At 36.8% G+C, this 14,415-nt stretch overlaps 1 protein-coding gene across 4 annotated transcripts in view; it reads left to right on the top strand.

The window, feature by feature from the left end:
• PDS5B (PDS5 cohesin associated factor B) overlaps window positions 1-14,415 on the top strand; it is a 115,328-nt gene that overhangs the window by 26,520 nt on the left and 74,393 nt on the right. For all 4 annotated transcript variants that reach the window (XM_074914411.1, XM_074914420.1, XM_074914393.1 and 1 more), the window contains exons 4-8: window positions 806-892; window positions 986-1,083; window positions 2,145-2,271; window positions 9,338-9,418; window positions 10,430-10,570. In XM_074914411.1, the coding sequence (XP_074770512.1) occupies window positions 806-892; window positions 986-1,083; window positions 2,145-2,271; window positions 9,338-9,418; window positions 10,430-10,570 (534 nt within the window). The remainder of the gene's footprint in view (window positions 1-805; window positions 893-985; window positions 1,084-2,144; window positions 2,272-9,337; window positions 9,419-10,429; window positions 10,571-14,415) is intronic.

The raw sequence follows: 14,415 nt of genomic DNA, 5'->3' as shown, positions 1-14,415 counted from the left end.
TTCTTGTATAAAATTGCCATAATAAAAACATTTGGAATTTCTTTGATACCTAGATTGTCAGATGAAAAATTATAGATACAGTTGAGGTGATTACTCTTTCAGGTGATATGTACTTCTGAATCTTTTGATTTAACATAGTAGTTATGAATTTCTACCTGTTAATTATCTGAATGTAAAAAAGCATTTTAAAATATGACACCTTCCTGTGTGTTTCCATTCTGTCCATAATTGACTGTTTGCTCCCTGTAACCTGCTGGAATTTATTCTGTGCGAGACTTTTTCTGAAGAAGTCTTCTGTGTTGGAAGTTGTTAAGAAGCAGGAGAAACATTGTTTATTGGTTTTCCAAGAGATGTGATCTGTGTCAGTAGCATGATGACTGAGAAATGCAAAGACAGTGAACATATAATACTCCTAGGAAAGATGCAGTTGCCTACTGCTTTTTTCCCCTTCTGTTGAAACCTAGTGCAGTATAAAGCAAAGTTGTAAAATTCATTGTCCTTCTGACTTTTTGACTTCTGCAGCGTCGCAGCCTGTTGCAGCTCTGTTGGTTGAGTGTTTTTCTTTTAAAGAAAAGCTTTTGCTTCCTTACAAAAAAGTTACTTTCTCAACCCTTTAAAGGAACATGAAGCATTTTAAAATTACTCCTTGACATACTCAGTGATGTGTATGTAGATCATCTTTTGTGTTTGTCATGGTTACATATTTTGTAGTGATGAATAATACTAGTAACTAAAAAAGGTAATTATTTTACTTTTTAAAGTGTCATTGCAGTTGATTAAATAACTATCACTTGTTTCTTTTCAGGATATATTTATGTTCATAACAAGGCAACTTAAAGGCTTAGAAGATACAAAAAGCCCCCAGTTTAATCGATATTTTTATTTGCTTGAGGTAAGCTTCATAACTTCATAATAAATGTTAAAGGTCATTTTTCAATTTCATCTTGTATTAACTACTCCTTTTATTTTTTCCTGTTCAACGCAGAATATTGCTTGGGTTAAGTCTTATAACATATGCTTTGAATTAGAAGACAGCAATGAGATTTTTACGCAGTTGTACAGAACACTGTTTTCAGTAATAAAGTAAGTATTGTCACCCCCATTATAATGTATTATTGCATGGTTGAGGTCAGATATTTCTAACTTAGGTGTTCAGTCTATTGTGTGACTTTTGGTGTTAGTGAACTTAGTTTTATAATTCTGTTTAAAGAAGGTAGCAGTATAAATATAACAAGCTGTCAGGTTTGCCTGTTTTAATTAAACAAGACAAACTGCAAATCGTCCTTCTTTTTTAAGAAACTTTGATTGTCTTTTACTGTATTTTATTCTGTTCTTGAAATTAAATGGTGCAATATGTAATTCTAAGGAATTTGGAGGATTATTGCTATAAAAATGTGAGTCAGAAAAGAGTGGACACTGGAAAGTATTGCTAGATATGATCTAGTCTGCTCCCTTGCTCAAATCGGGTCAGCTAGAGCAGATTGCTCAGCACTGTAGCCAGTTGGGTTTTGAGCTTCTCCAAGGATGAAGACTCCATGGCCTCTCTGGGCAACTTTCTACTGCTCAATCACCCTTAGATTTAAAAGTTTATCTTTCTTATGTTGAAACGGTATGTCCTATGTTTCACTTTATGCCTGTCACCTCTTGTCCTGTTACTGGACACTACTGAGAAGAGTCTTGCGCTATTTTGTTTACTCCAAATATCAGGTATTTAAACATAGAAAGTTTCTCCCTAAGTCATCTCTTCCTGTGGCTAAAAAAAAAAATGTCAGCTGTCTCAACCTCTACAAGACTTGCTCCAGTCCCTTTATCATCTTTGTGGCCCTCTCCTGGACAGACTCCGGGATGTCTTGCCAGTGTTGAGTAGAGGAGAGGGATGTTCTAGTATGCTTTTAATGGTTGGGATAGATACCATCCTCTTATTCTTTTACTGCAGTAGAAAATGAAGAGAGCATGAGACCCAAGAACATTTTGGTAAGTGGTATATGCAGCCAAGAAAGAAACCTAACTATTTTGACTTGTCAGAGAACTTGCGATTTATTGTATTCCTTGTTGTTTGGCATCACTACAGGGAGGACTCTGAATGGAAGTTGCACTTTATATGAATAGTACGCTAAGAAAGAATTCTTGTTTTTCAATTTCAGCAATGGTCATAACCAAAAAGTACACATGCACATGGTTGATCTAATGAGCTCTATCATTTGTGAGGGAGATACTGTGTCACAGGAACTTTTGGATACAGTGTTAGTTAATCTAGTGCCAGCACATAAGGTAAGACTTAATAGTGGCTTAATTATTTTTGTAATCATGATTTATTGGATGTATGTATTCAGATATTTAGATTTCATTGAGAGAATAGCTGTAGCAAATGTGTTCCTATTACTGGAATCTTTTTCAGTAAACGAAAAATTTTTAATAGCCAGAACATTCAGTAGAGTTTCATTGCTTTTATTCACTTGCCGTAAATCAAAGTATCAGTGGTCAAAGTAATCTAAAAGCTTTAATGTCATATAAATTTATACACAGGTTTATTTAGATACGGTCAATACCAGTAGAATATAAAAGACACATAAATCCTTTGGAAGATTTTTAATTAGTGTAATACTGTATCAATAGCTCAAACTAACGTAGTGCCCTGAGTGAGAGAGGAAAGAAGTTATGACTGCTGGTTTGTAATTGGCTTTGTTGTATTTCAGGAATGTTGACTTGGTGTTATTGAAAGCATATTAGTATGTTTTTGATGCAACCATAGAACTAACTATGTTCAGAAATGGTGGTTCCTGAAGAGCAGCCCTTAATGTCATAATGAATGTTTTGTCCAAAAAAAAAAAAAGTCTGACAGGTGAACTGAGGAAAACCTTCAAACTGTGTGTGTATTGTGACACTTAGATGTTTAAAAAGCAAGGAAGTCTGACTTTGTTCAGGAAACTGGCTGGGCCCTACTGGAATCTCTTGGGCTACGTCCACTGTAGAAGACTGTTTGTAAGTTGGTTATGGCAAAAAGGGTTCTGGGAAATTATCTAGAAAACATGTATGTAGCTAGATTTTGGACGGTTTTAGCTGTCATCTGACAATTGTGGGTTGGTTTTTGTTTTTTGGTTTTTTTGAAGTGTATTCAGGAAAGGGCTGACATAACCTTACTGTAGTTTCTGAAAGTGGGTACTTGCTGAGAGATTTTTGCAGCTTCAGAATGCTTTTCGTTTTTCTTAAAACAGTGATGTATCTGAAGAAAGCGAGTAGACTTTTCATAAGGTGCTCTGAAGGATATAACACATAGCACAACATAGTGTGCCTTACCATAAGCCATCAATTTCAGCAAATAAACAGCACATAAATTACTAAGACAAAAATAAGACAAAATGCTTAGTGTAGATTGGTTTTTTGTGTGTGGGTTTAGTTTTGGGTTTTTTTCTGTCTTCACTGGAAATGTTTTAGCTGTGTTCTTTAAGGAATCTGGTATTTTTGTTCCAGGACCAGACTGAAATTTGTGTGGCTAAAATTCAGATTTACAAAGTAAAGCCTGGGACTACAAGAAACAAAAGCAAGACTATGCAAAATAGTTTAGTTTGTATTTTCTCAGTTGTTAAGCATTTGTTGTTTCTTTGTGTCACCTGTGTTAAACATGATTTGACTGGAATGTTTTTATGATTCATGTTTAGTTAATTGACTTTGAGTTGAAGAATTTGTATCCTGTTAGATTGGCTATAGCATTGAAACAGTTCGTAGTTATACTGGTTTTAAAGCTATTGACTGAACATTTTAATAGAATAAGGTATTTGGGCTTTTGCATTTTCTTCTACTTCTGTTATAATCAAACTGGCTCTTTGGATAGGCTACTAGTTCACAGCTTGCTTTTTAACTAAAATAGTTCCATTACTTTAGACCATATTCTGAGTACTTTTACCTTTGTTTTACTTAAACGTTTTCCATCCTTATGGAAGAAAGCTTCTAATACTTTAAATACTTCTGTATTTAATCTCAATATCTTCATGTAGTGTTTATTTATAATTCTGGAGCTTACGTAGTCATCTAACTGCTTTCTGTGTCTACCAGTGTCATGTTGGAAAAGTGTAATGAGTTTAGAGTGAGACTTTTTCCGCTCATGTCCATTGAACACAAATTACAAGGGGGTTAAGAATAAGGTCCACCATAAAGAACAAAACTGCCTTAGCTGACTTAGTCACTGTGCTCTATAAGTTGTGGGAAGGGGAAACTGAAAAATCAGACTGGCCGCCAAAGATGGCGTAATGGCAAGCAGGGAACCCTTATCTATCCAGATTCCCTGGGGACCAAAAGAATATTTTTGCTGGGGTGGAAGGAGCATAGATTTGTTACTAGCTCAGGTTTGAAAATGATCATATTTGAGAGATTGTTGTAGATACAACATCTGTGTTTGTATCAAGTGACACAGGCAAGCGGTGTATTTTTAATACAGCCAGAAGGAAGGTTGCACCTGTGAGAGAATGTGGAGTGCGCTTGTGCACTGAATGACTGTATTCTAGAAAATAGCAGCAGAGCTAATATGACTTTTGGTGTATAAACAGTTGTATTGAGTAACACTAGGCTGAAGACTTAAGGAGTTTAATCTGTATAATTTATTGAAGGAGCAGACTGTAAGTGTGTTTTGGGAACAGAAGGTTCAAACAGCTGTTAGTTTTGCATGCTGGATTCTGAGGTCCAGTGACTGAAATTCAACATTAAACAGATTGATGCAAAATTATATTAATATTTTTAAGTGTTGTAATAAGTAATTGAACAACTTACCAAAGGTTATTTCAGTGCTGTTACCTCTTAAAACCACGGTCAATGTTTTTCCCAAGAGGAATGACAGATAGTGTCCATAGTCCTGAGTAGTAAGTCTAATACGCAGTGGTGTTAGCAGGATGGCTGCAAAAACTCAGGCATAAGGAACATATATTGGGGACACGATGTACTATCGAATATCTGTCTGCCATAATTAGTAGTCACAGAAGTAGTCTAAGCTGCTCTGGCTCACTTGAGTTTGTCGTCCATCTCACCTGGCCAGAATAAAAGCCGTGTTGATGTAAACCTGAATGAAAGTGACTGATGCTAATATCACAGAACAGGTATGTTAGAGTATGCACAGGCTTGCTTGAGTAGTACAGCAGGTATCAGATAAGTCAATAAGACAATAAATTTAACTTGTCTGACTGTGCTCAACTCCGTAATTTCTGTGATGTTCAATAATTTTTTTCCTTTTGTAGTTTGTCTTCTTTTCTATGAACTCTACTAAAATTCTTTTGATAGGATTATATTGAGGGAATGAAATAAATAAATAGTGAACTAAACCCAGAAGAGACCAGAAGCAAGGAAAAGATAGTCAATATGAAAAGGCAAGAAAAATGAATAGTTTTCCTTTCCCTTTTAACTGTCTTTTTATGTTATAAAGCCTTTATGGCAGCACCTGTAAACACTTCTGTGTTTGTCCAGTGTGTTAGAAGGCAAATTGTACCTTATTTTCTCGAGTGTTTGCCAAAGTGTTCCATTTTCAGCCTCAGGAGTACTACAGGGAATCCCACATTGCACATCCTACATGTTTTACATGCTTATCTTTTTGGGAAAAGTGATATTGACAGTTAAGTTCCTAACTGTCTCTACTAGGAACTTGCTTAATAATTAGTGTTATCTATCTTGGCAACACTTCAGCTGAGCTTTTTCTTTGTCAGACATCCTTAAAAACCTGTTTCCCTCCCCCAGCAGAACTAGAGAATCTGTTAGAACTGTTTTGTCAAGTGCTTTTGGATGTGAACTCTGTTGCTGTGCAATTGATAATAAGAATAAACTAGAAGTCTCTTTTTAAATGCCAAGAAAATAATATGTTAAAATGTATGTTTTCTAAGACTATTTGCTCTAGACACAGGCTTAACTTAAGGAATAAAATAAAATATTGTGTGATTAAGGACTGGATGAATGTCAACTAGTCATCCTTTTTGAATAAAATGTAAGGGACATGCATTTTGGTTTTGTGGTGTGGTGTTTTTTTTTTTCTTTCAAAGGATGAGTATAAATTATTTCACTCTTAATCTCTTTGAGCTGTGTTAAATTGGACATTGAGAGGCAACTGGAAGAAGTAACAGGAAAAAAAAGAATGGGGTATGCATTTCCATCACTGCCAACCCCATTGTAGCAGTACAAGTGATTTTTGGCTCTGTGGCAAACTGTCCTGGAGACCATTGTCTATATATACACAAAAATGTCTGTGCCATGGACATGTCATGTGTCAGAGAGGTTACCGCTCCTTCTTGTGTCTGCGGTAGAAGTTGGTCAAAGATTCTAGAAAAGAACAGGTATGAAAAATGAGTTGGCAAAATTCTTAGTCTTCCAGAAGAGTAAAAAACTTGAAGTGCTAGCAATATATACACAAAAATTATGGTAGGATTTGAGACAAAAAAAAACCTTAAGGTTGACGAAGGTGGTCTGTCTTCACATACTATTGCTGGAGGCCCTCTAAGCATTTTTATCTGTTTGTTACCTGCATTATCCTCTGTTTGTTAGCATTCTTTTCTGAAAGAAAACTTCAGGTTTTAGAGGGGGGGAAAGGTCTGTCTCTGCAGCATCCTGTTTTAGATGTTAAATGTAACATTAATTTTCTTGCAGAAGATCTGTGTTCTGCTTTTTCATGAGTGGTTCTTTAGTTTGTCCTTATCAAGCAATACTTATTCCTGCTTTTTCCTTCAAAATGTAGTAGTTACTAATGATTACTTTAAACAGTGTTGCCAGCTGCTAGCGTAGTTTCTACCTAGTTCACAACTCTGAAAAGTTTATCCCCACTGGGTGCTTACATGCTCTTAGAGGCATCCTGGTTAAGGTTATCGTCCTCATCATGAGGGCTTTCTGGGCTTTCTTAAATCATTGAAAGATCTTAAAATACATGTGTGGGGTTTTTTTTGTGGTTTTATTTTTCCCCTCCCCTAAATGTACAGAAAGATTGAAGAGAGGATAATGACAGAAGAGTTTAGAGAAATGCAGTGAAGAAATTTGTTACATTAGGTCTTACCGTTATAAGATTTCTCCTTCAGGCAAAGTTTAAACTATCTTTGTGGCTATTAAATTATTCAGAAAGATAGGTTTGATATTTTGTAAGAGATCTTTGAACCTGTTTGGTAATGGTCTGTGTTGCTCCTGTTTTCATTTCAACTAAGGCAGTGATGCTTTTTTCTTGTTTCTGCTTTTATCTTGAAGCTCCAAAAGGGAGAAGAAAACATTCTCATGTGCTCTTAAGACTTCTTTGGCTTGGTTATTTTCAGGAAGTTCAGCCTCTGCATATTTGAGGGCCCTGGCTATTGGCACAATTAAATCAAGTACATGAGACATTAAAAAAACCTAATTTTCCTTAGCCAGTTGCGATGCGGACCATTTTTTCTCTTTGCAGCTTTTTTAGATAGAATGAAATGTATTGTGAATACGTGACTCAGGGTTGCAAATAGTTACTTCTAGCATTTATCTCGGTAAAAATTAAGGTTTTAAAATTAACTGTGTGAAAGATAGAAGCTGATACTATAATTAATGTGAATCAAAACAGATCTGCCTGTTGGAACTCTGCTATGCTAGGTCTGCTGTTGGACTTGCTTTATATATATAAATCAGATCTTGCTTGTGATCTAGAGTTCACCCTTACCCAGGTGAAAGTAATTTTCTTTGTATTGGTGGAGGTGAACTGTGGAAGTCAAGAAGAATCAGAGCAAGAATTGCAAGTGGCATACATTCCTTACTACAGTTATTTGTGCTTTTTATTTCCTGAACAGTCACAACTCTAGCTAAATAACAGAAAACAAATGCTACAGGTGTACGGGTGGAAGTGTTTTTTCTTTTTTTTAAACCATAAAGAGCAGTTTAGCATGCAGAACCTTCTCTTTTTTTGGGACATGGAACAGCTGTACAATTTTTTTTCTTTTTTTTAAAAAGACTGTCAGTGTTGACCCTTGTATCTTGATTAGACAAGGGAAGAGGAAATTACAAGGATGTTAACATCTTATGTAAGCATTAGAGTATCTTTCCAGAATTGGCTTTTTTATTCACCTTCTGTAGCAGCTCTTGAGTAAAACAGGTACTTTAGGCATGAATTTTCATAGTCTTTTGACTTCATCCACTTAACTGAATTCTATCAGTAGGCAAGTCAGAAACTTTTGTTTTTTATTGACAGAAAATGTTTATCTGTTCGCACTGCTCTCTAGAAGTCTGTAGTTCTTTGAATTTTTGAAATTACAGACAATACTCTCCATCTCTTTGAAAATCATCTCTTCATTCAGATAGCTACAAAGAACCAAGTGTATGCAGGCAAAGAAATACCCTGGGTGTGACAATGAATCTTGTGTTTGCTTTTCATTATTCTAAAAGGGAATTTTCTTTTTCAATAGATGAGATGTATTTAAAAAAAACCAAAACATCCTCTTTTTTACTGTTGTCTTGTAAATGGAATATGCCTTTTTTTAAATTGCAGAAAATAATCAAAATTGGGGGAGCTATATTTTTAGAGACTTTTAGCTATTAAAAATGATATTTTTTTTTTCATATTGGAGGCTCTTCCTTCATTCTTTTACATATTAAGTCTGCAGTGGGTGTCTCAAGAGTGGAGTTGCATTTTCTTCTGAAAATTTTCAAAAAATAATATTGTGATACAGAAATTGGAGAATGGACGCAGCAACTAGATAGTGGAGAATGTGCTGGGAAAGGAAGGAAATAATGATCAAGTAATAGTCCAGTTAGACAAATAGAGGGATAGGGATGTTGTGGGGTTGTTTGGTTTTTTGTTTTTTTTTTTTTAATTTTAGAGTTTCATTAATTTGTGTTCTTGACCCTTTCTTGCTCATGAACTAAAATTCTAGCGTGTTTTTTTCTTTGCTTTCTAAGTCAAACAGACTGAGTATCTTTGCAGGATACGACGCTGTGGTGGTGGTTCATAGGTGGCTGCTCAATGCAAGGACAGAATCATAATTTCTGCCACAATCCTGTTCAGAGTCTTGCTTCTGTGGTGACTGTAAATGCCTCTATTGCTTTATATCACTTAGCTGGTTTTGGGGAGGCTGATAAGGAGGAGAAGTAAAATGCAGGAACTGACTGTCAGGCTTAGATGAGCAACTGAAAAATAAGCACCAATTTGCCAGGAAAGAGTTTTCTCAGTAATATCAGTGGAGACTACAAAGCTTTGTTTGGACAAGGTTTGTTTTTACTATATTAGCTTTATTACTGAAAAGATAAGAGGAGGAGAATATTTTTTTTAAATCCTTTTACCAGTAGATGGTAGCTTTAAATTCTTGTATTTATTTTTAAGATTAATGTATGTGCTTAAAACTTTCCTGTTTTTCTTTCCCCTCAGAATTTAAACAAGCAAGCCTATGATTTGGCAAAGGCTTTACTAAAGAGGACAGCACAAGCAATTGAACCGTACATCACTAATGTAAGTGAAGACTGCAAACAAATATGGAAATGAAGATATTTTTAACTGAGCTGTATTTAAAAAGAATGAACTGCATATAATCAAATAGGGCTGTAAAATAACTTTATGCAAACTCTCAATTGCCCTTTGAGAGAGTTGTTATATTAATGAAGCATTGTGTAATCTGTCCCTTTGAGTCTAATGCTTTACCAGAACAATACTGATTTCTGAAATGCAATAGTCTAATTTCTGCTGTTTAGGGAGACCTTGCAGTTCAATCCTTAATGTGACTGGAAGATCAAATGTGCTTATATGTATTGTTCTTATAAAAAAATATAAATACATTGTTCCTGTGGCAAAATTCTTTTTTCTAGAGAAGAGATGAGACTATTTAGAAGCTAAGCAAAGTGAAGATAGAGCAGAATTTTAATACCATTGTCACAGGAAAAGAAGAGGAAGCAGATCATAGAATAGATAGTAAGGAAGAAAACCGTGTAGACATCACAGACATGGTGAGAGAAGAGGGATGAGAGGAAGTAAAGATCATACAGGAGTATGCTCTAACTGAAGTTGCATAACAAAAAAAAAAAAAACAACCCACTTTTTTTAAGTAGTTAAGGATTTAGCAGGGTCTCATGGCAGCTATGCAAAACCTCAGGAGCTTGAAAACAATAGATGTTCAATGCTTTTTGTTACTTTCAGACTTGTAACACTTGTGGTACTTGAAAAGTGGGTACCTTCTAAGATTTTAAAAAACCTTCAGTGAAAACTCTCTTCAAATCTCTTAGTCAAACCTGCTGTTTGGGAACATATCCTAATGTTGTTCATCTGTAAGGTTAGTTTATGAACTGGGTGCCATTTTGTGGTTTTTAAGGAAGTCTGTACAATAAGAATCTTCCTCTTACGGAAAATATGTACATGCAGTCTTCTGTTACTGGTTTCCTACAAATCAGAAATACTATGCTGTTTGGTTTCTTTGTTTTGAAAGTTATGTGCTCTTGCTATTGATGTATGCTCTGTTTTATTTTCCAGTTCTTCAATCAGGTCCTTATGCTTGGTAAAACATCAATTAGTGACCTGTCAGAGCATGTGTTTGACTTGATTCTGGAGTTGTACAATATTGACAGTCACCTCTTGCTTTCTGTTCTACCACAGCTTGAATTTAAACTTAAGGTAAACACTACTTATCCTTTCTATATATTTGAAACGTGTGCTTGACTAATAATGATTTTTTTACTGACAAGTTCATAAAATTTTTTGTCATATAAAACTAATATGTAGAACATATCTTCTCTGCGTTGTTTAATGGAAGACTTCTAAGTCCTTGGAAAGAATAATTTAACTTCAGATATATTAACCTACAGTGCATGTATGCATATGTTTTTGTGTTTTGGTTCGTGGAGGTGGGTTGGTGGTTTGGGTTTTTTTTTGGCTTGTATCTTTTAAGCATTAACTTGATTTTTTTTTTTTTTTATTTTTTTTATTTTTTTTCTGATGACTTGAGAATCTGACTGGTTTTGTTCCTTGGTTTACTGTAGTATATATTGTGAACAGCTTTCATACATTGAAAGTAATTTGTACTGCTAGCTGTACAGAGAACTACATGTGTTCAGAATAGTGATTGTTGGCAAGGAAAAATTTGGCTCCCTGTTAATAGAAACTGTTGTACTGACAATTTTGTCCAAACAGAAAGTGGAAAGTGACAAGGTGGAAAGAGCCTGGCACTCCATAACTGTGTTTTGTAGTCAGTGCCGCGATGACTTTTCTGTTTTTTTCAGGCTCATTTCCTGTGTCAAAGGGTAGCTGGTGCTAGCTATCTATTTTAATACCTTTTTTTTTTTTTTTTTTTTTTTTTACTTCTTACTATTTTGGAGTGATCTCGATCACTTGGAGAAATTCAGTATAACAGCTGGTACTCCCTTTATTCTGCACTATTTTTATTCTGTTTGTCATTCCAGAGAGTTTCTGTGGAAGTGGGGAATTTTGATTAATTTTGTATTACTAAGTTTGGAAGTGATCTGTTACTAAACTTGAGGGCTGATGTGCAGTGGGCCACTTTTTAAATGTGCATGTATTTTTATTATCAAGGACAGATTTTAGGTTTGTGGAACCTTTGGCCTGTTATTGCAATAATTATTATCATGATGGCTTGTTCATGCCTATTATTTTATCACTAATGTTTCTAGGCAGACACACTGTACTTGTTGGATGAGTTGGTTTTTTTAACGGTTTTATCCTTCCATTCACATCTCAAAAAGAAGTAGGGGTCAATTTACTGCTTGCTGTCTGTGTCTTAAAAGTAGACCTTTTTCAGTCTTTAATACCTGTTCTTACAGATGGTGAACAATTATCATTTTTACTCCAATAAAAACTACTTCTACAGCTGAAGATTTAGTCTTAACTGCTGCCACATCCTTTTTTTTTCATAGGGATAATTGCAGTAACATTTGCATCTTTATATCCAAACTGCAGATTCTTGAATTGTCTTCGCCCTCCTTCATTGACTCTCATATTCCACTATTTCAAGATGAACTTCTTTGTATCCTATTTTGACATTGAAGTCAACAACTTTAGTAGCCCAATCCCTCCCCCGCCCCCCAACTGGTCTCTTCCTTCAACTAGGTGATTTCAACCCTAAGCTTTTCTGTGTTTTCTTTGTACTTTTTAATTTACAACACTTGTATTTTCTGTTTGCATTTCTATTCTTTGTCTAGTGTACTCTTTTTAGATTATGAAAATGTATTTTGTTGCTTTTCATCTCCTTGATCCTTAGTATAGTTTTCTCCTTGTGGTCTGGTAAGTGTACCAGGAGGGTAAGGTGGTTCAAGTTTGACATCTGTAAGATCCAGTTTAACAGTGTTTCCAGTAGACATGTACATTTTCATAGTTAGATTCTTACTGCTCTTATTTTTTGATGTCTGTTGAACACGATACAGTTTGTAGCTATTCTGATGGCTTCTGTTGAGTCATCTTGTTGCTTCAATATGTGGTTTTGATGCCTTAAGTTATAAGGACAAATAATATATGCCTGTTTTGATCTATTGGCTGGCAAATGTGGCTTGACCCACTTTTTACAGAAAAACCCCCAAACCTCTATTTGGAACAGGATAATCCTGGTTTAAATCCTGAGGCACTGGCACAGGTTGCCCAGAGAAGTTGTGGATGTCCCTTCCCTGGAAGTGTTCAAGGCCAGGTTGGATGGAGGTTTGAGCAACCTGGTCTAGTAGAAGGTGTTCCATGGCAGGGGGATTGAACTAGATGACCTTTAAATGTCCCCTCCAACCTAAACCATTTTATGGTTCTAAATGAGTTGGGAGTTCTGTTGTTAAAAGGATATTTTGAAGATGGATGCTCTCAACTATTAATGAAATATGATCAGCTTATGTGTTTTTTTTTTTTTTCTAAGATCAACACTAGTTCATTGTTTACACAGACCTGTCAGTGATGATTAAATACTTTCCACTCAACAATAGCTGTGGCTTTATTTTAAACAGCAGCAGCTAGTGTCAACCATTTTTAGCTCATGTCCAGGTAAACTGCTTGTTAGTATGTTGAGAAGAGAGTGTGAGTTCAATGCAACTCAGAGTGCTTATGGCAGAAAGCAGCTAATGTTTTGCTGCTTTGAATGAAAAGAAACTCGTCAGCAGTATCCCTGTTAGCTTGACAAAGCCTTGGGTCAGGTGGGTGGTAAAGGAGAAATATGTGCTTGGCATCCATATTGAAATATGGAAGAGGGGGGATATCTTTTAGAATAAAAGTCAATTAAAGATAATGATAACCACAAACTTCAGTGAGCTCTGCATATCATTCAGAGCTTGACTAGAGGATTTTTGACATTTCTGGATTTGGTACATAGTATTGCATCTTTATCTGTGCCCATAGTTTAAAAGCCTCATCTTCTGAACTCACTCACCATGGAGACTGTACTAGGTATTTAAGAAGAAGTTTGTGGAGTATATTTAGGCCAAATACACAGTTTCACAGGGACATCCAGGTTTCTTTTCTATGAGATTGTCTGACATGGCTCTTGAATATACAGGTGTGATAATAGAGAAGTAAGATCACAGAATCACAGAATCATGTAGGTTGGAAAAGACCCTGAAGATCATCCAGTCCAACCATTAACCTAACACTGACAGTTCCCAACTATACCATATCCCTCAGCGCTATGTCAACCTGACTCTTGAACACCTCCAGGGATGGGGACTCCACCACCTCCCTGGGCAGCACATTCAAATGCCTAACAACCCCTTTTGGAAAGAAATGCTTCCTAATATCTAGTCTAAACCTTCCCTTGCACAATTTGAGGCCATTACCTCTTGTCCTGTCACTTGTTCCTTGGTTAAAGAGACTCATCCCCAGTTCTCTGCACCCTCCTTTCAGGGAGCTGTAGAGGGCGATGAGGTCTCCCCTCAGCCTCCTCTTCTCCAGACTAAACACCCCCAGTTCCCTCAGCCGCTCCCCGTACGACCTGTGCTCCAGACCCTGCACCAGCTCCGTTGCCCTTCTCTGGACACGCTCGAGTCCTTCAATGTCCTTTTTGTAGTGAGGGGCCCAAAACTGAACACAGGAATCGAGGGGCGGCCTCACCAGTGCCGAGTACAGGGGTCAGATCCCTTCCCTGTCCCTGCTGGCCACGCTATTGCTGACACAAGCCAGGATGCCATTGGCCTTCTTGGCCCCCTGGGCACACTGCTGGCTCCTGTTCAGCCGGCTGTCAATCAACCCCCCCAGGACCCTCTCTGACTGGCAGCTCTCCAGCCACTCCCCCCCCAAGCCTGTAGCGCTGCTGGGGGTTGTTGTGGCCCAAGGGCAGCCCCCGGCATTTGGCCTCATTGAAACTCCTCCCGTTGGCCTCAGCCCATGGCTCCAGCCTGTCCAGGTCTCTCTGCAGAGCCTCCCCACCCTCGAGCACATCAACACTCCCACCCAGCTTGGTGTCATCTGCAAACTGACTGAGGGTGCACTCGATCCCCTCGTCTAGATCATCAGTAAAGATGTTAAACAGGAGTGGCCCC

This window comes from Athene noctua, chromosome 1, assembly GCF_965140245.1.
Source record: "Athene noctua chromosome 1, bAthNoc1.hap1.1, whole genome shotgun sequence".
NCBI lineage: Eukaryota > Metazoa > Chordata > Aves > Strigiformes > Strigidae > Athene > Athene noctua.
This window is presented reverse-complemented; position numbering and strand designations above follow the sequence as displayed.